Source organism: Patagioenas fasciata, chromosome 1 (assembly GCF_037038585.1).
Source record: "Patagioenas fasciata isolate bPatFas1 chromosome 1, bPatFas1.hap1, whole genome shotgun sequence".
In the NCBI taxonomy this organism is placed as follows: domain Eukaryota; kingdom Metazoa; phylum Chordata; class Aves; order Columbiformes; family Columbidae; genus Patagioenas; species Patagioenas fasciata.
The window spans coordinates 138843365-138867163 of NC_092520.1; the positions used below are offsets into that span (position 1 = coordinate 138843365).

The window sequence follows — 23799 nt, forward strand, 5'->3', positions numbered from 1 at the left end:
TGGTTGCATAACACTGTGTGGCAAAGAACGACGTATTTATTCTTCCTTTGTTCTGAACCACATCCTGACTCTGCCAGAGAGAAGAAGCTTGCAGTAGGGATTCTCTACTTAAAGAAAAAAAGTTAAAAATCTTTCCTGTATAAAACATCTATACTTATATAGTTCGTATAACACATGAACATGTAAATTAAACCTCAGAAGAACAGCAAATAAATATAAAACTTTGCAGAATATTACACAGCCACTGCAGGACATAAAAGCAGAGAATCAGCACTAAACATGTATTTCACTTGTGCAGTCTGGATCTGGCTTGTATTTTGATTCCTATTCCTATTGCAAATGACAGAAAACTGTTATAAACAGAAGCCAAGTAATTTCTCTTTGGGCTTTGAAATTAATTTGTCCATCCAAAAATGACTAAAAGTTCTGGGGATAATTGGGCTGTACTGGCTCTGGCTGGGAAGGAGTTAAGTTTTTCATGGTACTGTTTCCTCTCTATCTCCTGGTTTTCTTGTAGTATTTTACAGCTTGTGTCTAATAACTTGTGACTGAGAGGCCTTAAAGGACCTTAAAACAAGGGGCCTTGAGATGAGCTAGGACCTTGAAATATGCAAGGGCTAAGACAGTGCAGCTCTGCTGTGTAGAGAGGTAGAGTTGGAGGGGACCATCCCAACAAGGGGCCTGTGGGGTTGAGAAGTCTTCAGATGGGGATCAGACTGAAGAGCATGTTTGTAACTCAGGGTGGCGGGTTCTGCTGATCATATATCTCTTGGGCATGAAGAAACAACCCCACCCCTTCACCATGTCATAGAATGTTGCAAGACAGTAAGTCCTTGATAATCTGACACGCCAGGTTTGTGTTTATCAGAGACTCCTCTCAGCTCCTGCAGAGGTGCCACTTCTTAAAAACAAAGCATTTCTTCTGACCTTTCCACTGTAGATAGGAGCCATGATTCAAAGTGATCTCCATACAGGTCCTGAAAGCCAAGTCACTATCAGGTCTCCATGTCGATGACCTAAATGGTACTGCCTAACTGACAGGGTGCAGACCTAGGGCCTGTGGGTCAGCCTCCTTAGGCCAGGGAGAGGTAACACAGAGATTGGCACTAGTTGATCACTGCTTTACTTCCTCGTGGGAGCAGGGAGGTCCTTGTAGAGTTGTCATAGTGGGCTGCCTGGAGGGACAGCGAAAGTGGAGGTACATGCTCCTGCCTGCCAGACTTATGCTGCAAAACCTTAGCGGACCCTTGGCTGTCACAGGACATGTGCAAGTGAGACATGGAGCAATGAGGCTATCAGCTGTCCTATGCGAGACTCTCTGCAAGCTTTATGTGCAGCTTGGGGATCTAGGGACCTCCATTCCCTGGTGGCCAAGGTTGGCTCACCTCTGGCACTTGCATGAACCTTAGGCTTCCAGTCAGTACCCTGAAATGTGAACTTCATTGTCTCTTACCTTGGGATCACCCCATTCATTTGGGTTGGACCCACCAGACCGCTGGGACAGAGTACAACAGCCTGCATGCTGGGCCCTGTCTTGCTGTGTGTATGGACACAAGTGTTCCTCTCCCCTTTGGTACACTTCCAGTGGTTCTAGCCCATGAACCTTCACAGTGACAGTTGTGGTTAGCTGTACTGCTGGTGTCCCAAACTACTGGATACAAAGGCAGTATGTGAACTGACAGGACAGCATTCAACATCAGACTTGTTTGCTCTGATTTTCCTGTGCACAGTGATGCTCCACAGGGTGTAGGTCTCTGAAGGACATAAGACTCAAAAGGCTTTTTTCCTGAATTTATCTGTCTTCCTATAAAATACTTAAGCCTACCATTATATGAATGCTTCAAAATATCACACATTTTCTATGTAGTTATGCTAACAAATCAAAACAAGGTGGAACCATTTCAAGTCACTGGCAAAGTTATCAGCATCACTCGAATTGCTAGTGCACTAGCAATAACAGGGTGACTCATTAGTTTCTGTCTTTTAATCCTATGTCAGTAAGCCTCTAAGTTAGACACAACTATAAAGATAAGTGGAAAATAAACCAGGCCTCCAAGGCCTCTCCTCTCTCCATAGGGACCTGGGAATGTCTCCAGGCAATTCTACCCTGACAGAGAAGCACTTGTCAGGGAGAACACTTACCTGGCTGAACCTTTCTGCATGCACATAGCATCGCCATTTTTAACCACATGAAGGTTAAAATCCTTGTTTGCTTTTCTTTTTTGCCACCTCCCCCTCCACCCCTCTATGTCTTCATTACATATGTGTTCATGCTTTGAAGGTACCATCATGTGCAATTGCAAGACAGGAGCTGGGGCAGTAGTGATAACCTCACAGCTGTGGCATTTGCCTGCCAGCTCTCCAAAGGGCACAGCTCTGCTGGCAGAAATGCAATTGTTATGATTAGCTGTATCAGTTGTGGATCTGACACAGAGTATCCTCAGACAATGATTTGTTATGAGAGGAATAAAAGAAGGTCAAGGAGTATCACTCTGCACACACGGTTGACCTCCTCCACAGTAAGCCTAAAGGCATTGCTGCAGATAGCAAGGCCTATGAAATCAGAGACTTCTGAAATTAGAGTTGTTAAATCATAGTACTTGATTAGCTTTGAACTATGGGACAATGCAGAGAGGCTTCCCTGCAAGAGTCCAGGCACTGCAAGAACACTCACCAGGTAGAGGACTGTTGTTGGAAGTATAAAGTAATGCAATGTCCATCCCAGCGAAGTAGTTTTGGCTGTCACACTACCTGATAGTTTGGACCAGCTTGGAGTGTGCCAATGGACTATAGCTCATCTGTGTCTTGATGAGTTGTGGGCAGCCCTACATCTACCCTGAAACTGAGGGTTTTTTTCAGAATGACATCGAAGTCCAGAGTAAGGTTCCTAAATTGTTGACATATAGGCACTGAAGTGCCCGAACTTCCAAATCACTCTGAGCACTCATGCTGTGTTTAACATTTTGTAGGCTGTCTCTGTTAAATAGTCATTGCCCATGAACCCAGAACAGGCACTTCAGATGCAACATTAAAATAAGTAGGGATGTCATCCTGCACTGTGGGGTTCAGATCACTGTAGAGGTATGGAAAAGAAGTTGGAGCCGTGGAAGGGACTACACAGCTTGCCCATAGAAGTGGATTTCCTAGCTGAATTGGAAATCAGTTGTGCACACTTTTTAACAGCTGTGTTTTATCTTCTGCACTGAAATAGTCTTGAAAGGTGTCACTCCTTCATCACTGTTGCAGGCACTGTGTACATATTTTACATAGATGCATAGGGACAATCTTTATGCACATAACTTCTACTAATTTCAGGTGACTGGTATATCTTGTGGAGAATTAGAGCAACAAAATCTTATGAACAGCCATGTCGGTTTTATGTCTCCATTCATTAACCAATATGACAAAATTGAAATATTTCATGGTACTAGCACATTTCAAAAAATGAGAAATCTGATGCTTGACAGTGTTAGCTAAAACCATTCAGAACTCTGAGGATGTACATCCAAATTCCGACTGGTGTCACCAACATGTATGACTTCATCTGCATATTTTTCACAAAGGCACTATTTCTCTTAGTATGTGCTGCCTGGATGGGAATAGTATTGCGATTGGCCTCAGCTGAAAAATCTTCAGTTGAAGGAGATGTACATACCTTTTATCAAGTAGAGAGTAGAATGGTGAGCCTGAAGTGGAGGTGGCAGGGTAGAGACAGGTACAGAACACTCAAATTCTTTGTGTCATTTAAAGCAACAGGAAGAAGTCACTCACCAAGACAAGGGTGTAGATGGGAGAAGGTAAGTCAGATATGGAGGCAGAAGGAGCTGGACTGAGGCAGCCCAGGAGCACAGTATCCAGCTACTGAGATGTGTTGTCCTCAAACCACAGGGAAACCCCAGATTCCAAGTTTAATGTTGCTGTCTTGCTAGCAAGTATCTGTGAAACCTGCTGGTAAAACGTGCCTTCCATTTGTATTGATAGCAGGACAGAGACTAGGACAAGGACAACCTGATGCTGAGAGAAGCTCTTCAGAGCCTGTGACAGAGATCTAGGCAACAGATACAGGAATCCTTTGGTATTAGCTTGCTGTGCCTGTGTTCATCCAATTCAAAATGCATCAGAGGTAGGCTACATTCTGTGTTGTAATACCGATAAAGGAGAAAATTAAAGTTGGATGGAGGATTGGGCATGGCATTCTTTAAATCCGTGCTCTCTTTGTATCGTGTAGCTATAATAATGTACGTTTTATGCTAATGTAGCTAGCATAGTTTTTATAACAACTTTTACTTGTGAGGTGCTGAATGTTCTTTTTCCTTACATCATTGCAATTCAGGATGCCGTATCTTTGCAGGGGTGGGCACTATTTTCCAAGTAAAAGCAGCATTTGGGTAGGAAAATTTTCAGTTTGATTCCCCTGGATTAACATTAGGCATGCTGAAAAGAGAAACTAGTATCAAAAGCAATTGAGATAAGAGAGTTGGAATTTTCTTTGCTACTGTATTGCTTCTGTTTTACACTTTAGCCATTTCATTTGTGAATGATTAATTAAGGTCCAAGTGATTAGATTAGGCAAATGTGCTGACTCAAAACATAATAAGAATTCAGGAAGAAATGAAAGCAAAAAGGCATAGTAAATATGCAACACATTTTGCAATAAGATTATTTCTGCTAGGTCAAGGTAATACAGTTTTATTAACTTGTGCTAATGCATATGGCTGGAATTATGACTGCAAAATAAACCTTAGAAATCTGTGTATTCAGGTTAATGCAGAATAATACAGAAACAGGTGTCTTTATGTCTCCAAATGTACTTTGTATACCTGAACTAACCACAGCAAAATCTGTTGACAGAGGATGGCTTTTTAAGGATTTACACCTTAAGAAACGAAGAGATGGCTTATGTTTCAGATTGGGAGCAAGAGAAAAATATTGAGCTCCTCCTCAATGAGAGATCCCCCAACTCCTACTGAGCATTTCTTATATGCTTATTGCCTCACTTGATTACCTCCTGGAAAGCCTCTTATCTCCCCTTATCCCTAGTGATAGGGAACACCTCTCCAGAGTATAGTTTCCATGGTTTTCATCCCCACCTGGCCCTGCGTACCTGGAACTCAGAGTTTACCAATGGAACAGGGCACACTTAGCAGGCGGTAACTGTTTAAGGACAACTTTATAGGCAATACAGGTGAGAAGACTTAGGCTTGCTGATTTTACTTCTCTTTGACCGCTAGGCTGGCAATACTGCAAAGAAATATTATATTGCTGGCTTTTCTGGAGGAAGAAGAGAGTACAGAAGTTGGTAACTGTCTTTACTACTTGTGAATAATCTTGACTGCTCAGGTGTTTCTTGGAAGGGCATCTCTAATCATTAACTTCTTACTGGGGTCATGGGAGGTACATTTGGTAGTCAGCTTCCATGACCAAAGTTTTATTTATTATTAAGAAGATACATTTGGCAGTCAGCTCCCATAACCAAAGTAATGATTTATGATTAAAAAAAGAAATGGGATCTTGGTAAACTTTGGAAATTCTTGAAGGACTGTTTTATTTTAAAACACGATTTGCGTGCAGGTTCTTGAGTTGAAAATATTGAAGGGCCTCAGCTGAATATATTGTAGGAGGCTTTCAACAGAAATAGTGAAGCCACTTGATGTTTGAGGAAAATAATATAAAAATAAGTATATTAATTTATGGCAATTGAAAGGAAAATTGAAAATATGAAGCATTCCAAAATATTTTTTTTTTCACAACTGAGCTATTTATTTTACTGTGATGCATTCACATTGCTTAAGGTCACTTTAAACAAATGTGGAGCTTTCAGTTTGAAAAACTTTAATGACAATTTCCACAGATTCCAGTATTTTCAAAGAATACATTTCAAAACAGGTAATTAATTGAGAACTGCTTATTTTCTCTAAGCAACTTTTATTTTGATGAATCTACATATTCTGTGGAAAGATTTAAAATTCCTCAACCATTTCTAGTCATGAAACATGCAGAATTGAAGCCAATGTTAAATATATATTTTAAATTTGTGATTTTTGTTGCCTGTACTCCTCTTATGCAGACATAACAGCTTAAAAAATGATTGTGTATGTAAGCGCCTCTGTTTTTAAGGTGCCTCAGGCTGAAATTCAAAAATGTTCAAAAAACTAGTTCCTGAACATCATAAAATTCAAGCATTTGGAATCGATTTGTACTTTTGAGAATTCAGGCTGTTGTTTATTTGGTAAAACAAAACTGAAAAGACGTAATTCATATAAAATAAGGAATTGGTTTTGTATTCATAAAAGTATTTTAAGATGTAGCTTTTTCCTTGGAAGCTAAAACAGCTTCCAACAAAATATATCTTATAGAATAATCATTTTAAGCATATTTTGAGGCAACATAAAATGGTCTTTCTTGAAATTTTCCACAATTAATACATTTTGACTATGACCTCATTGCTTTATCTGGAAGCTAATAAATTACGAAAGACACACACTTTTCATTAGTCTGCATTTCAGTTATTTATCAGTTACCTCTAATATTTTAGTTGCCTTTATCAGCTACATGGAATAAACAATATCTAATTGCACTCCTTGATGTGTGTATATAAGCATGAGGTTTGTATTGCTTGGTCTCAGTCTGTCACTTCAAACCATCTGACTCAGAAGTGACTCTTAAATCCTCTTGTCATTTCACTGTTATCTGATTTGCAGGAATACAAGACCTAAGCAAACATGTCCAACCCCAGTGAGGAAGAACTCATTCACATGTTTAAGGGAATTCCCTTTACCACCAGGTCTTCTCCAGAACTTTTAAAATCCTTGGAGACTTTCGATGCCAGAGAAGATGACCTCCTTTTGGTTTCCTATCCCAAATCTGGTAAGTTCTACTTTTAGATGTTAATTGCATAAGTCTCAATTGTTTGTTTTATGTTCTCTGCTTAAACTAGTTGGGAAATGTCTGTGTACAAGAAACAGGGAAGGGTACTTGAGTATGTGAATATATTATTCTGTCAGTAAGTGTTCAAATTACAAAAACACTTGGGTCATGTATCTAAATTTGATTGTTTACTTGAAAATAATCTCAGCCATTTCCATATTGGAAAGCAAATAAGTATTTCTTTCTTGTAAGCAAAATCTGTACTTGAAAGATATTTCTAAGGACTTTCTACATTCAAGAGTTGTATTAAGATGTTTGTATGGCTCTTGACTGTAGATTTATTCATTTCTTGATCCCTCTCTCCCCACCTCAGTCACACACAGAAGCACACATCAAAGAGGAAGCTCAATCAGTACCTTCCAAATATAGACTCAAGTCCGCTTAGGGAAAAAAAAAAAAAAGTTACTTTAAAATAAATGAAAAAAGTAATATAACCATCTCTCAGCTGACAAGCAATTTGTCTAATGAGATTGGATTGATACCAATATTAACATTTCTCACAGTTACTTTGTACTTCAAGTATAGCCCTAATTTTTCAAGTGTTTATACATTCGGAGCCAATGGGATTATTCAGTTACATACAGTTTCTTGAATCTGGGGATTAGAAGTATCACTTGTGCACTAGCAAGCTGTTTCCTTATGCAAAACTCATGTTCTCCATATTTTCAAGTTTAAAATATTCCTTTTCCTTTTTTTTTCCTTTTTCTTAAAATTACTTCTCTGCAGGCACTCACTGGCTTGTAGGAGTTATAACAAAGCTTTACAATACTCAAGTTACACTAACATCTCCCATTGAATTTGGAGATCTTTCCAAACTGGAAGAACTGAATAAACTCTCATCGAAAAGAATCATCCCAACACACTTAGACTACAACATGTTACCTCCAAATTTTAAGAAGAAAAAATGTAAGGTAAGGCAAAAAGATATAAAAGCAGTAAGACATGTTAAGTGTCTATTAGTAATCTATTTTATTGTCCCTTAAAATTTTTTAAATTATTTATAGTTTCCAGAAGTGGTTTGCTGTGAATTTTGGAGACACAGCTGACCAGCAATCGAAGGCAGCGTGAGCAGAGACTTGTGCTAAGGACTGGGTTCTGCTCCTACTCCACTGCTCCCACAGGGTGATTTGTATACCAGGCACCATGCAAAGTACACCATCAACATCCTTAAACCAGAAAAAAAGTTATTAGGGAAGTGGGGTTGTTCTCATGGCCCCACTTCCTAGTGGCTGGTGGCATTTCCTAGTGGCTTAGAAAATAGTTATCTGGGATACTTACAGGTTGCTCTGGGGGTGAAAGTATTCTGCCCCTCCTATTGCAGCTTTGTGAAGGCTCAAAGAGATTTTGGGCAAACAGAAGAGAATGAAAAGGTAGGGGGCAGATTCAGATCACAGTTTTGAGTTTGTCCCATGCTAATGAGGGAGGTCTTTAAAAAATTAGCTTTAGGCATCAGATTTTAGGTTGGAAGTTCAGAATTTGTGGATTACTCGGATCCAGATTTTTGAATGAAGGGCCAAAATTTATGTTTTGCAGCAGTCCCGTGAACGTTAATTAGTAAATGGTTTCGTTTGTTAGATATATGAGATGATAGTATACTGACTCATGAGTTAAAATGAACACAACCTCTTTGATAAAACATAAACATTACCCGGCTGTAGCAAACACACCTCTGTCCACATGGAATTTTTTACTAACCCCTACTGACTTCTGCTTAAGCAGGGACAAATATATTTCTATGGCATGGTCACCAATGGAGGAATACTAAAGGAAAGGGTTTTAACGTTGCAAACTGCCTACAAAAATGCTACATTTATGGACAGAGCTTCTCTAAAATAAAGGAAGGATATTATCATCAATAACCATATCATCTTCATTTACAGATGATCTACATAGCCAGAAATCCAAAAGATACCGCAGTGTCCATGTATCATTACTACAGAGATAATCCAAACCTTCCTACTGTAGACACCTGGACTGCTTTCTTTGACTTGTTCTTAAAAGGAGATGGTAAGGATAAATGTTGTGTTTTCTCCCTGCAGTTTACATTGGATTATTATGCACAGAAAGAGTTAAGAAATGTGAACTGTGTGAAATCTCCTTATTGCACTCATTATTCATAGGGCTTTAGTAGGGTTTTGTTTTTATTTTTTTTTTCAGGATAAAATCTAATGTCAGACTAAACAAGAGCAAATAATAGGATGCTATCAACTTCAGCCCTGCAAGAAGACATTTTGATAAGTGGCTGCATTATTTCAGCACAACTGCTCTTTGCAGGTTTTTTGCTGTTCTTTGACATATCTGTTAAAAAAACATATTCTCAGAGACAAGTCACTGATTTAATTTCTTCCCACAAATCCTCTGAAACCCCTGACAATTTGTTGATTCTGATGTGGATTTGCCTGTGTTAAAACATTTCCAACCTTGTCTTGCAAACCACAGTAACAGGTGGCTTCCCACCAAGAATTAATGTTTAAACTTTGATAGAGGAGCAATGTGTATGCAGCTCCTCCCAAGCAGATGAAAGAGCAGCTGGGCTCCCCACAGCCACTCCTGTCCTTGGTGAGCAGGCTGGTGGGGCAGGTTCTCTGAAGGTGCTCAACCAGCTGTACGTGGCTAACTGCTGTGCCGAAGTGCAGGCGATAAGGAACATGGGGACACCATCCCCAGGATACATTGAGAGCTGTGCTTGCACATGTCATGCCACATTCAGGCTTGATGACAGCCTCAGGTGGCCCTTCAAAGGTACTCCAGGTGCTTTCATAAAGCCCTCCTGCACATCACCTGCCTGATGTGTTGTCTTAGCAGTGGGGTCCAAAGACCAAGGATAAGAGTGAAATTTTTATGAGCGGCAGTCGTGGCAGGGAAGCCAACAATAGGACTGTGTTTCAGTTATCCACTCCTATTTTTAGTGTTTTATTATCCCTTTGAGGACGAGTATTCCTGCTAGACAACCATAGTGATGATAACAGCAACAATGATAGCTCAGCGTGAGAACTTGGAAAATAAAAATGCCATTGCAGTAAATGGGCTTACATCTAAGATTCAGAAGTCAATTAGTCTACTGACTTTTGTGTGGGCTTTCGCTCAGATCTTGCGTTCCTAGTTCAGAGCAGCCCTAAGGCGCATGCTTCAGTGATTTTCAGGATCTTGGCTTGCTTAGCATCAACTCCAAACATAAAATAGAGAAAAAAAGAAAAGAGGGTTATATAAAATTTTAAAAACATCTCTCATTTATCTGTAAATTGGTAACCAGCTTCTGTTTGCTGTGTTTTTACACATGGCACAAAAAGATAACTATGCTGATTACAATAGAAATTTGTGTAAGAGGTGACACCGAGAGAGTTTGTTTCATTTGCTCCTAGTAGAATCACATGAAGGTCATGCTGCTTGATTCAGATCCTGTAGTACTCTCACAGAGTTAATCTCTGTTCAGAACACGGGTGAGGACACACAGAAATAACTGTGATGCTGTCCCTAGGGTCTCCAAGGCTGTGTGCTGTACCCTTGACGTCAACAGGACTATTCTGTGCTATCATCAGCCATATCCCCAGAGTGGTTGACCAGGAGAACAGGGTTTAGTTGCACATGGAGCACACCTGCCTTGCAGTTAGACCATGACTTATGTGCAGAAGGCAGCTACAGATTGGAGCATTCAGCAAAATACTCAATTACAAGACAAAATTTGCAATCAAAATGATACCCATTACAATAGTATACTTCTCTGGTGGAAGTTATAAAGCAAAGCCACAGTTCTTGAGAATGCTGGCTGTGATTGCTCTGGCTAGGTCTCTTCTCATTGCCCTACAAGAGGCTTTCAACTTGGCTTTCGATGTTGTGCATCTTCTCTTTCAACCAGACAGGTCAGAATTTTGGTTTTTATCTTGTAAGAGGGCTGAAATTTAGCTGTCCTCCTGCGGTTCAGCAAAAGGAGCATTCAGACAAAACAAGTACTATGAGTCAACTCTAAACCCAGTTATCTGTATGTCATTGGCTGAATAATGTATTTGTATAACTTCTTTACATAATTCTTCTTTGACGTTCAAAAATAATAGAGATTCCCCTCTGCTGGGACACAATGGAGCTAACAAAGTGTGCTTCATGTACCAGACTCTGCATTTCATTTCCTAGTGAAGTGATCGTATTTCTAGCTTCACCACAGACATGCAGACATTTAGTGAGATGCTCAGACCTTGTTAGGTCAGAACATTTTCTTTTATTACTGGTCTTTCCTTAGATTTGGAACCTGCTTCCACTGCAGAATCATATCTCAGAATAGTATCTGCATCTCTGATATGAAAATTAATTCCAACAGGAATGGTAACTTCTTCAGATTGCACGTTTGAATCACTTCACAAAAAGAATTGAATTTTAGAGGAATACAGAATACATTTTATGAAGAGATCATTCCCCTTAATGTCTGAGGTACCATCAGAGTTATTTATGAATAAAGTTTATAAGAATCTCTTTTACGTGGGTTTTCTTTTCAGTTGTCTGCGGATCCTGGTTTGATCATTTCCTAAGTTGGGAAGAACATGAAAATGACAAAAACATCCTGTTTTTGTTCTATGAAGAAATGAAGAAGGTAAATATGCTCTGTGCTCTTATTTCTAATGCATTGCTTGTAAATTAACATAATTAAAATATCAAAGAGTAAATTATAATGAAAAAGAGAAAGAAGGAAAATGTGAATTTATCTTTGGGCATATTTTATATTTCCATAGAACATTTATATTAGTGAACTAATTCTGACTGCACAAGTTATATGAACATCAAATCCTGTGACAGTTGCATTTCACAGTTGCAGGAGTGGGACACACACTAGATGATTTTCCACAGGCTATAGAAAGAGTTTTAAGTTCCTTGTTCTTGGCCTTATAGAAGACCAACTAAGGATATCTGTCGAGGGCCATACATTAACCTGCCATGCCTGACATTTCAGGTGAAATTTTCAAAAAGTGATGTAAGACAACAACTACTCATAGTGGGATTTGTGCTCCCCCCAAAAAAAAAAGAAAACTAGAGGCTTGAGGGGTAGGAAAAAAGTTTTTATGAAAGGAAATTACCATGCATAAACTGCTTTGCTGTTCTTAAAAAAAAAAAAAAAAGTCAAATACCAACATAGCTTTCAGAGAATTAATTTTGGGATGAATAAGTAGAGAACACTTTCTAGTGTTTCCATTAAAATAGTTTTGTTCATTTTTTGGGAAAACAAAACAATCCACTATGAGGAATATAAACGAACCATTTTGTATCCTGAGTCTCTTGTTGGATCTCTAGGTATACCCTGTTTCTCTGAAAATAAGACAGGGTCTTATATTAGTTTTTGCTCCAGAACTTATTACTTTTTGACATGCATAGCTGCCTGGACACTATTTAAATTGATTTTTAAAATTAATTTTAACTAGGGCTCATTTTTGGAGTAGGGCTTATATTTCGAGCATCCTCAAAATCCCTGAAAAATCATGCTAGGGCTTATTTTCGGCATAGGTCTTATTTTCTGGGAAACAGGGTAATGAAATATGCTACTTACACAAAAGTTGAGCTTTGAGCATTTCTCTATTCCCAGCAAAAACAATGTGAGAAACAGGAGAACATTTTACCTAACTTGGAGTAAAACTAGCAATGTAACTGTATTTCATGTCACATACTCAGCATTTACTAATTTTTGTGAGTATGGGTAAGAGGAGAATCAGGTTTACTATATTTGTCATCTATACAGTCCAATGACATGTTCAGTTTTGCTTGAAAGAAAATAAATGTGTGATAAACTTAATATATAATAGAAAGGATCATTTTCATATCAACTAAAAGTCTGATAATCAGCTCAGAAATAGAAAAGCTTTATTTTTCTTGTACCTTAGGATCTCCCTAAGACTGTAAAGGAAATCGTTTTGTTCCTGGGCTTAAACATCAGTGACAGTGATATCCAAGACATCTGCAAGAACTCCTCATTCTCACAGATGAAAAGCGACACAGAAAAGGAGAACAGCGATCCCAGTCACACCGTTTGTACCCTGACATCCAACAAGAAGCTGATTTTCCGGAAAGGTAATTTCCCTGGGCTGGGCTTAACACAGCAGAAGGAGCAGAAATCCAGCCAGAGGCTGCAGTCCAGGTCTTTTCTGGACTGTAGTGACAATTCGGGTCAGCCCTGGGAAGCAGGGACAGGATCCTTCAATTTGAGGCCATCTTAAACATCACTTTCCTTCTAAATTCTTTGGTTGCAAATGAAGACTTATACTAGATATGCACAGAGGAGTCTGAACAACAGTACAATATTGCTCTGTGGGAGCTTCTGAGCTAAAAGGAAAGGTTCACAAAGTATTACTCTTTATCTCTTTTCTTTATCTAAAAGTTGCCCACCTCAGTCTTTCACAACGTCTCCCCTCTGGTATCACCTGAGAAGGTTGCTTAGTTTACTAGAACGAGAAACAGCAAGACACATTCCTGCTTGTAGCCTTTATCCTTCATACAACCTCTTATCTTACTGAAATGGTCCTGAAAAATGAATATGCTGACAATTACAACAATGAAAGAATGGATGAGCCAATCATCTGACGGCCTCAGAGGCAGCATTCAGACCTTGGCCAAGCTGGAATACACGGTAAAATCCTCAAAAGTGCTTAGCTCATATGTGACTTTAAAAATACCTGCAGGAGTTCTTTTCTTGCTCCAATTTGGATAATAAGTAAATCAAAACCATCACGTTTATTTTTACTTAGTTAATTTTTAAGCAATAATTGACAGTTTAGAACTCAGAGTTGTTTCTATTAAGAAAAAAAACTTGTTTTCATTTATCAATAGGGAAATGGTACATTCCACTCATTCAGAATGTTGACAATGAGCTGAAGGAAATGCCAAAATACAATCTGTCAGTAAAAAGCAAACAAACAAAAATCTCGGATATTCTTCTGTAAGTCAGTGAACTTTGACAAAGCTATGTTGAAAAATTTGAAAAATTCCAACAGTTTTATTTCCAAATAGTTACTATGTAAATCTCAGTGTTTTAGCCAGTTTCAGCCATTTTACAGAAGGTGTATATATATATATATATATATACACACATATATATAAATATATATTATTCTCCAGGCTCTCTTTTCTTGTACTTGCTGAGCAGAATACTGTTTTAATCAGCAGTTTTGGGATGCAGGGTCTTTAGAGAATGCACGAGGGGAAACTGTAAGCATTGTCTCATTAAAATACGCTGGTTTAAAAAACAATTTCCTGTTTGCTGAAACCGGCTAACAGTCGAAATGCTTTGCTGAACACAAGTGTGTACGGTTACCCAGAAGTTGTTCACTACTGCCTTAAGTAGTGGGACATTGATAGGATGAGAGTAAATGGCCTCAAGTTGTGCCAGGGAAAGTTCAGATTGGCTATTAGGAAAAAATTCGTCATAGAAAGGGTTGTCAGGCACTGGAACAGGCTGCCCAGGGAAGTGGTGGAGTCACCATCCCTGGAGGTGTTTAAAAGACATGTAGATGAGGCTCTTGGGGACATGCTCTAGTGCTAGATTTAGGTTATGGTTGGACTTGATGATCTTCAGGGTCTCTTCCAAACAAATTGATTCTATGACATCTCATCCAGAGAAAGACCTAGAGATTAGGGGCAGGTGTGAGAGTGGGATTCATCTGTCAGGTCATCCTGAGCTCCTTTTTTAGGGTTCTTCTTTAGTCAATGGAGAGATGTAGCTGTTTTGGAGGTACCATTCATTTGACGAGTTTTAGATGTTGACTGCGGTGAGATGACTTTCAGCCAGGAAGTAATCATTTCCCTCTACCAACTGTAAGAGCCCAGGTGGAGACCTTTAACTGCATACACCTAAGGTACAGGAAGATGCTGCTCTGCTGAGAGGACCAGGAGCTCTAATTCCATCTAGGAAACCTGCTGCTCTTCATGTACCACTTAGTGTTGTTGGCACTAAACAAGTCTAAGGCTAAGGGTTTAACAGCCTTTATGGATGATGATCCAGCTGCTTCCATCAGAGTCTCACCAGACCAACGAAACAATTACTCATGATCATGACCTACCACAGAGATTACGGTTAATAATATATTAATAATTTGTGCCAACTGAAACATTAAAAAAATGGGTCTGCCTTTAAATAATTTTCTGCATTATATATTGCTACCCTCACAGTTCTTTTTCTGCCCCTGCTCTCCTAGGCACTGTTGGTGATTGGAAGAACCATTTCACTCCAAAACAGAATCGAAGGTTTGAGGAGATATTTAATGAGAAGATGAAACTCAGCAAAATGGCAAAAAATCTCACCTTTGAATTCTGACTCCATGTGAAGAACAGTACCCAGCTATCAACATACACAGATAGAGCAGTTGGTGGGAAATTCTGAATGGGGGCTCCTGTTCAGTTGACAATCCTCTCAATAGAAGGGATGGCAAACAAGAGATTTTGAGGACAGGAAAATTCTGAAACAATGCCAGAGCTGAACTCAGTTTTCAGTGGGCAGATGCATATGGTTTTAGAGAGTGAGGCATCAGACTCATTTTTCTACAACCGAGTCTGCTTTATCATGTATTTATTTTTTGCTCTAGAGATAGAAATGGACGCAGATCTGATATGGGAATTTTACCTAAGATGTTAAGAAAAAAAATAAACAAACAAACCAGCACACAACAACAAAACAAAACACCTGTAATAATCTGGATATATAAGAAGTCTAAAAACACACCATAAGAAAATAATCAAAGATTTGATCCCAGACTCACTCCCTCTCTGATGTACCATGATTTGGAAAGTGCCTGTCTTATCGGACTTTGTTATTGGTACTGAATTTGAAAACTGCAGCTGTACATTTGAAGATCTGATGTGAATTTTGTTCATAAAATGTCTTTTTTTTTTTTAAACAATATGTAGTTCTTTGATGTAACTTATTTCTGTGTTAGATACTCTATAGTGTTTGTGTGTTAAATGCAACAGATATAAATCCATGTAAATTTCTGCACCATATGATGGGGAACTATAAACATGGGTTTTTTTCCATTTGACTCTCTTCCTGCAAAATACTCAATCCCAGTGTTTTGCTGAGAAGCATTTTACTTACCATTCCTTGTGCAATACAACTCAACAGTTCCACTGTGGCAAACAAACTGCTACTCAGAGACAGTTTAGTCCGTACATGACTTACTTATTTACCCTGTCCTGATAAGACGGATTTTTCCAAGAATCAGCTGTCTGTGTTTACATCTTAGGGACTGTTCTAGGAACCCAGTGAAGACTTTTCTTGTGATTTATTCCATGATATGTTTTCTGTCCTCGCCTCTAATTTGCTTTGCAGGCTGCCTTTAAAGATTCTTCTCCCCAAACTAGTTTTCCCCAAACACACGATTCCAAGGCATCAGCAGGCAGAAAATACATAGCAAAAGCTGATCGAAAGGATCACGATCATGCAGACAAGCATGACTGCTCTGCTTTGACTCCTGTGTGCTCTGAAGGTACACATCTGCTCACCCTCCGGGTATGTGGCTTCTAAAAGGCTGAGGTATGGCCTTATTTACCATGAACACAAATGCTCTCTCTAGCCACACATTTCACACTTATCACATAGCCCTTTAATTTCATACCTCATTTGTGCAAGTGGACATCAATACCTACTGGTTTTGCATCTGCACACATGATACAGGACTTACGTGCTGAAGAGGTCAGTGGGAGAAAAGCCCGTTCAATAGTATTCCTTTGCTGTTTACCAATTCAACACAGTTTAAGGGGGATGCTGCCCTGGGCACTGTTTTATGCAAATGACCCATTTAGAAACCAGAAGTTAGTGTTGCTTTGGTCTTCCCACACTAAAGTCACTCTCTCCCCCTCTACAATGCCACAAACCACAGTTGCCCTCCTTTCATGTGTCATTCTTTCACTACTAATAAAAGGCGAGAGATCAGCTAATGATGATGCTTGAACATTATACTTAAAAGACTTATATTTGCTAGCTCTTTGAGCATGGAAAAAAAGCCACAGGGTCCTTGGGCAAATGAAGTCTGCAAGTGAGTTTATTAACCGTGTGAAGAAGACTGCTATAAGCAGAATTTATATTTATATTCCCATTATGAAACTGTGTGTGAAGGGACAGGGTGAGGATATGCTACGTGGATCAAGGAGGGGGTTAAAGCCTGGAGTCTTGAACTGGCTGAAGGGATAGCATTAGAACATACAGTAGTGAGTGCTTTGCCTGCTGTCCAAGCTTTATCACTGCATTGCAGAGTTAAACAGACTTTCAAAATAAAGTTCCTCTCAATAACACTTTGTATTCACATGGCACTTTTAATCTCCAAATATGGTTTTACTCAAGCTTTATACAATGCAGCCACACTTGAGGTAGAGTGCAGAAACTGGCTGGCAGCAAGTAATGGCCTGAGAAAAAAAGCATCTTCTGCTAGTAGAACTACAGGGCAGCAGGTCCATCATAGACACTGGTACAGCCCAGCGCAGCAAGACTGACCTGTGTCAGAGGTCCAGAACGATAGGCTGGACACTTCCTAAAAGAGGGGGGTGTATGATGGTAGCAACTGGCAACCAGGATCTCCCAGCAGTTGCTACACCTACTATTTCTACCGTTTCCTTCATCCTCTTCTCTCTTGCTCTCCCCACTGTGCTGCTGTTCCTCCTCTCCTTCCTGTGACCATAGCAGAGGGATTCCAACTGAATTTTTCAAAGAATTATCAATCTGGCTCCACAGGTTTTTGGCAGGTCATGGAGACATTAAAAAAATTTCAAAACTTCCATAGTAAGATGTTGTAAAAATATCTCTTCCCCTCTCTGTTTTTTTTTTTTTTTTTTTTCTTTTACAATAATTAAAACTTTTGGAGGAAGAGAAATTTCGGCCCTACAAAATATAAAAATAGTGGTCCAAAATGCGCCTAGACCACAGCCATACTAGGTTTGGTAGAAACAAAGCCCTGTGCAATCTCTAGTACATGTGAATGGTTCAAATACTGCTTTCCTATTCAGGTAACATATTCCATCTTCCTGAGAACAGGTTCTTCTCAAGATCGATTTAATTAGAGAGGACAGCATTAAACATTTGTGCTTTGCTTGCTACCCAGACTTACCTGGCCTTTGGGGCAGATGAACAAGAGAGCAAGAAGATTTGGAGGGCCAGAACTCTTGTGAGAGAAACACATGAATCCCAGGCCTTGCCTCAAGAACCTTTTCTCTGAAAACAGCACACAACTATCTTCTAAAGTAGTTCCCAGAGAAGAAAAGGTGCTCAGGTAAAACATCCTAGCAACCTGACTTTAACATTAGTTCTGATACAATGGGTTTGATGCCTAAAGCAGCTTCTTGGAGAAAAAAATTCTCTCAGAATAGCTTCAGGAATCATCTTGTAGAAGATTCAAGTGAGTCTGGAGAAGTGAGGGCTGAAGAACAGGCAGAGGAAGGAATCTGAGCCAGTTCTGGTAATCTTTGAAGCCAGAAGTCATAGGAAAATACAGAAGACTCAGGGAAGGAAATCAACCAGTAGGTTTCTGCTCTGGGTCTAAGTAGAGGAAAAGATTCTGAGGGGATCAAGACAAGGGTTTACTTGTAACCATCTGTCAGCTGAAAAAGTAAACCTGGAGAACCAGAAAGAATTTGCATAGGACTTGTTTCACAACCAGCTGATGAGAAAGACAATCACAGACCACAGAGAGTGAAGGGCACCCCTATTGTAAAGACCTAGTGGGGAGAGGACAGGAGGAATGAAGCCTGACAGAAGGAGCTGAGTGTGGGCTGAAGGTGACCACAGAAACACCACGTTCAGAAAGGGAGAAAAGGACTGAGTGGCTGTATCGCTCTTCCACCTGTTCCAGCCTCACTAATGACCACAATCTTCCTTCTTTCAAGGGACCAGCAATCAGAGACAATTCTGCAGCAACTTGTCTATTAACTTTGACTTTCCCTGAATCTGTTCACCTGTCACGTGTACTGCAGAGGATAAACTGTAGGAAAGACGGTGGGTGTGCTTGGTGAGACATCACCCTTCCTGGGCACCTTGGCCAAGCAGAGAGGAGCAGCAGCACCTCAAGGCCCCAGCAGGGAGCAAGCAGGAGCACCCAACAGCTGCTTGAGCTAAAAACCAGTGAGAGAAAAACAAGAAATCAGAAATAAATTACATTGCTGTACCTCCTTTCAGCCTCTTTCCATGCTGGTCCTGCAGGCTAATGCTAAGTGGAGAAATAGTCACCTTGGGAGCGACTGCAAAAGTGTGACCAGCAGGTCAAGGGAGGTTCTCATCCCCCTCTGCCCTGGTGAGGCCACATCTGGCGTACTGTGTCCAGTTCTGAGCTCCCCAGTTTAAAAAGGACAAGGAATTACTGGAGAGAGTCCAGCAGAGGACTATGAAGATGATTAGGGGTCTGGAGCACCTTTCTTATGAGGAGAGACAGAGAGCTGAAGAAGGCTGAGAGGGGATCTTACCAATGCTTATAAATGTTTCAGGGGTGGGTGACAAGAGGATGGGATCAGACTCTTCCGTGGTGCCCAGTGACAGGATGATGAGCAATGAACACAGACTGAACCACAGGAGGTTCCATCTGAATACAAAGAGAAACTGCTTTAGTTTGAGGGTGCCAGAGCACTGGAACAGGCTGCCCAGAGAGGCTGTGGAGTCTCCTTCTCTGGAGACATTCAAAACCCACAGAGATGTATTCCTGTACAATCTGCTCTGGGTGAACCTGCTTTAGCAGGTGGGTTGGACTAGATGATCTCCAGAGGTGCCTTCCAACCCCAACCACTCTGTGATTCTGTGAACCCTATGGCACCAGAGACATGTCCACGCTGACACAGGCTCTGCAGCCACCCAGGCTTTCTGCCAGTAAAAAGGGAAGTAGCGCTGCCTCCGAAAGGAATGGAAATGTTTGTTCTTCACTGACATCTATTGACTGCAGTGTTTTAACTGCAAAGCTCTGCACAAGAAGTAGGCACTCATTTTCGCAGGATGCTGCAGTGCTCAAAAGCAGGAGATTCTGAAGGCAATCAGACACAGGTTTGAGGGGAGCTGGTCTGTCTCTGGGTACCTAGGGACAGCCCCAATGCACAGCCTGCTTATGAAGTCTTTCATTTCTGACTGCCTTTGCCTGCCAGGATGTACCCAGGAATGATCAATCCATACCATTGAGAATCCTCTAGCAGTCAGAGCAGAGATAAGATGATGGGACAGATGACAGCATTCACATGTAAGCAAATACTGATGCTTAGGAGTCATAAAAGCAGATTTTCCTTTTCTGCCTGTAAGGCCTTTCACTAAAACAAAGGATGACTGTGGTTCATTGTTCTCTGTCATTTGTGACCTTGGTAAACTACTTAGACATAATCCAACAGCCAGGTAGGTGTGTATCACTTTGCTGCTCAAACTGAATTAGTTGCCTAGCTACTTAAGAGGGATGAGTAATTAATCAGTCTACAGCATTGCCTACTGGCTAAATTAAGGATTTACCTACACTACAATTAAGAAAAAAAAAAAAAGGTAAGGCAGGACTTCATTGTCAGGCGAATTAAATACAATATAAAGCTTGCTCATATATCTCTGTGCTATCCAGGCTCAGACACCACTGGCAGCAGCTTAATTGAAGCTGCCCAGAGGCGAGTTCCCCAGCTTCTCCACAGGGGCATTGCTATAGATGCACTGCGAGGCACAGATCCACTCCGCTGTTGCTCTCTACGTTGCCACATGCTGCCTGCAACTTTACCCTGAAAAGGCCTAAAATCTCTTTGCTTTCATTACAAATCAAATGTGTGCTTTCTTTAAACAAACAAGAAACGTGAGGAGACTCACTCTTATAAGCTGCAAGGTGCTCAATGACATGATGGTGAAAACCTGGCAGTGCATGAAGCGTACCAGAGCAAGAAATGAAAAGCAGCATGGCTTGCAGACAGCCCACAGGTTGTTCTTTTCTTTTCTCTTTTCTTTTCTCCTTTTCTTTTCTCCTTTTCTTTTCTTTTCTTTTCTTTTCTTTTCTTTTCTTTTCTTTTCTTTTCCAGTGGGAGTACACCAAGGCACAAGGATGTGGCGAGTCAGGACTAGGGCTTGCTTGTGAGCCATCAGAACTACTGCCCATAAAACCCATTTATACTTCAGTCTGGTGCAAGCATAGCTCCAGTGCCTTTAAGAGAGCACATAGAATTTAATGATTCCAAAGGCAGGTCATGATAAACGTTTTTAAGAAATCTTTAACCTTGTTCAGTCAAATGAATGGGGATGGTTTATATTTATTTAGATGAGATTATTTCATCCCATTCTCCAGCTTTTTAGACCAGGCTTCCTCTAATCAATCACAACGCTCCAGCTGTGCATCACTGATCAGCAGGATCAGTGACTGGTGACACATCCCCTTCCAAATTAAGACTCTGTTGCAGTGGACAAGATATAACCAGGAAAAAAATAGTCAAATTCCTACATGGACTATACAGGCAATAAAAAGTTGTGCAACTACAGCCTTAGTTAAAAGCTGCATCCTTGGAGAGGCAAACTCCACATTTAACTTTCATACAAGAGTGGCCATACTAGCTCAGACATGAGTCAGTTTAGCCCAGAAACTTGTCTGCAAGAGTATGTGAACAAACAGGACAAGCACATGGTATTTTCCTGAACTATTCTCCCAACCTCCAATTACGTTCTGTCCAAGAACTTTCTAAGCAATTTACTGTTAGCATGTATGACTGATGTATGCTGATTCAGCTGATGTCATCGCACTCTTACACAGTTCTGTGTGCACTTTTGCCCTTCTTTCAATGAGTTTTTAAGATTAGATTAATTCCTATTGGTAATAGTAATGCCATCTCCTGCTCCTCACTGTGTCAGAGCTACACACTGACATTTGAGAATGAAGCACTGATTTTGTGAAGTAAGGATAAAAAGGCACTTGAGTATTTCCTATACAAGAAACAGGAGGAAGAAACCAAGGCTCAAAACGTGAGGAACTGTATCAGGTGTCAGACTCATGTAACACACAGACAAGGCTGGTTTAGGTGTGCTGAGGTTTAATAAATATCTGTAAACCATGTTCAGCCTTGGAAATCCATGAGCTGCAAATGTTTCGAGGTCACAGGAAAAGCAGAAAGCACTGCCAAATACAACATGGCAAGTTTATATTCCTCAGGCAACTGCTTTTGGTCACTGTTATTTTCTTCAGTGGTCACTCTCTAGCTCCCAGTTCCTCTTAGTTTTACATATATCTAACAGAACTCCCTTCAGCTATCCTCTTCCACAATGAAGAGTTCTCACTTGGCTATTGCTCACACTGAACCTGATTCATTCCTTTCCTCATTCCTTTATCCTCCCACAAACCTTTTTAGTGCTATAACCTTTTTAACATGGAAGAAACAAACCACACAGTATTCAAGATACATGCAAATCGCTACACAGCGGAATAATTACTTTTATCCTTTTTGTTCTGCATACTTTTCCTAATAATTCCTAAAATTCAGTTTGCCTTTTTAACTGCTAGTACACACCTCAAACCAATACATATTCTTCTGGATTATAAGTGCTCAGTAGAAACATTTTTTGTATATGACATTAGTATTGTTTTTCTGTTATGCTCATCTGATGATATATTTCTACTCAGTTTCATCAGTCCTGCTCTTTACTAACCGGAATAATTTGGTATCATTGCTGCCACATTACTCACTGCTCATTCTCTTTAACACGCTCCTCATGAACAACTGAAAAATCCTTCTATCTGCCAAAACAACCAAATAATGGCAACCCTTGCAGGGGAAGTGGTCTGCTATGCTAAAGAGGTGTGGGAGACAGCTATAGAATGGGACTCTTCCCAAATGTTTCTCCTGAACTATCTCTAGCAGTGGGAAAGCTCTACTAAACCAGAGCCACACACATTAACTTATCTAGGATCAGAAATGGGGACAAGACAAATCTGGCCGAGAACAAGAAACAAACCTGTCAGCAAAGGATTTTTCAGGCAAGTGCATTAGTGACTAGTTTTTCTAACTCATTTATGCAACAGGTTCATGCATAATAGAGTATTTTTCTTCCACTGGACGTACCTTATTACTGCTCTTACAACGTTGACATTTAAGATAATTAGTCCTGCTGGGTGTGATGAGACTAATTTGGAGTTATTTCTGGAAACAGGAAATCGTGTTTTAACAGAATACTAACAGAAAACAATTTTTGAAAAGCACTTCTCTCTTGGGCTCTGGAAAATCTAGTTAATTAATGTGTACTCTAGGTTTAAAAGTATTAAGAACCTGAAATCACCAAGTATTATATAATCTCTCTGACCTCAAAAGGCTGAGTTTTATATGATTCATATTGATTTCAAATGAACTAAGGTCAGAACACGTTGGATCAACCTACAGGAAATAGCACAGAACTGCAGAGAAACATATATTGAATAGGACAAAGATCAGACCAAATCAAATTAATGGTGCCAGAAGTAAGTGAAGGGCTAACCTCTGCCCCTGGTGCCAAAGTTAGCAAGTGTAAAGACAATATGTTATTGTTTATCCTTCTCCCCTCGCCTCAACTCTCCTGGCAAGAGCTACCAGACCATCAAAATCAGCAGAGACCTTGAGGTCTAATCAAAATGGAAATTCTCTCTGAGAACATCTGTTCTGGTTTAACCTGAACCAGCAATATAACCATGACAGTCGCTCGTTTACTCCCCGCTCCTCCCCATCCCCAGATAGGGGAGAGAATCAAAAGGGAAGGGAGAAACTTGTGGGTTGGGATAAACACAGTTAAATAAAATAATAAAATATCACTAACATACTGCTACTAACAATAATATATATAAAATGGAAAGAGAATATAAAATCAAGATACTCAATGCAAATCCTCACAAACTCTGTCCACACAGAGCAGCCAGTCCCAGGAAGCAGCACCTGGTCCTGAACATCTGATCCCAGAGA

General features: G+C 40.1%; 1 protein-coding gene across 1 annotated transcript; it reads left to right on the forward strand.

Moving 5' to 3' along the window:
• Nucleotides 1-6722: 6722 nt before the first annotated feature.
• Nucleotides 6723-15214, forward strand: LOC136104726 (sulfotransferase 6B1-like). Its single transcript, XM_065843952.2, has 6 exons — nucleotides 6723-6867; nucleotides 7654-7838; nucleotides 8808-8934; nucleotides 11415-11509; nucleotides 12789-12975; nucleotides 15096-15214. Exons 1-6 carry the CDS (start codon nucleotides 6723-6725, stop codon nucleotides 15212-15214), a joined length of 858 nt encoding a protein of 285 aa, XP_065700024.1.
• Nucleotides 15215-23799: the final 8585 nt, after the last annotated feature.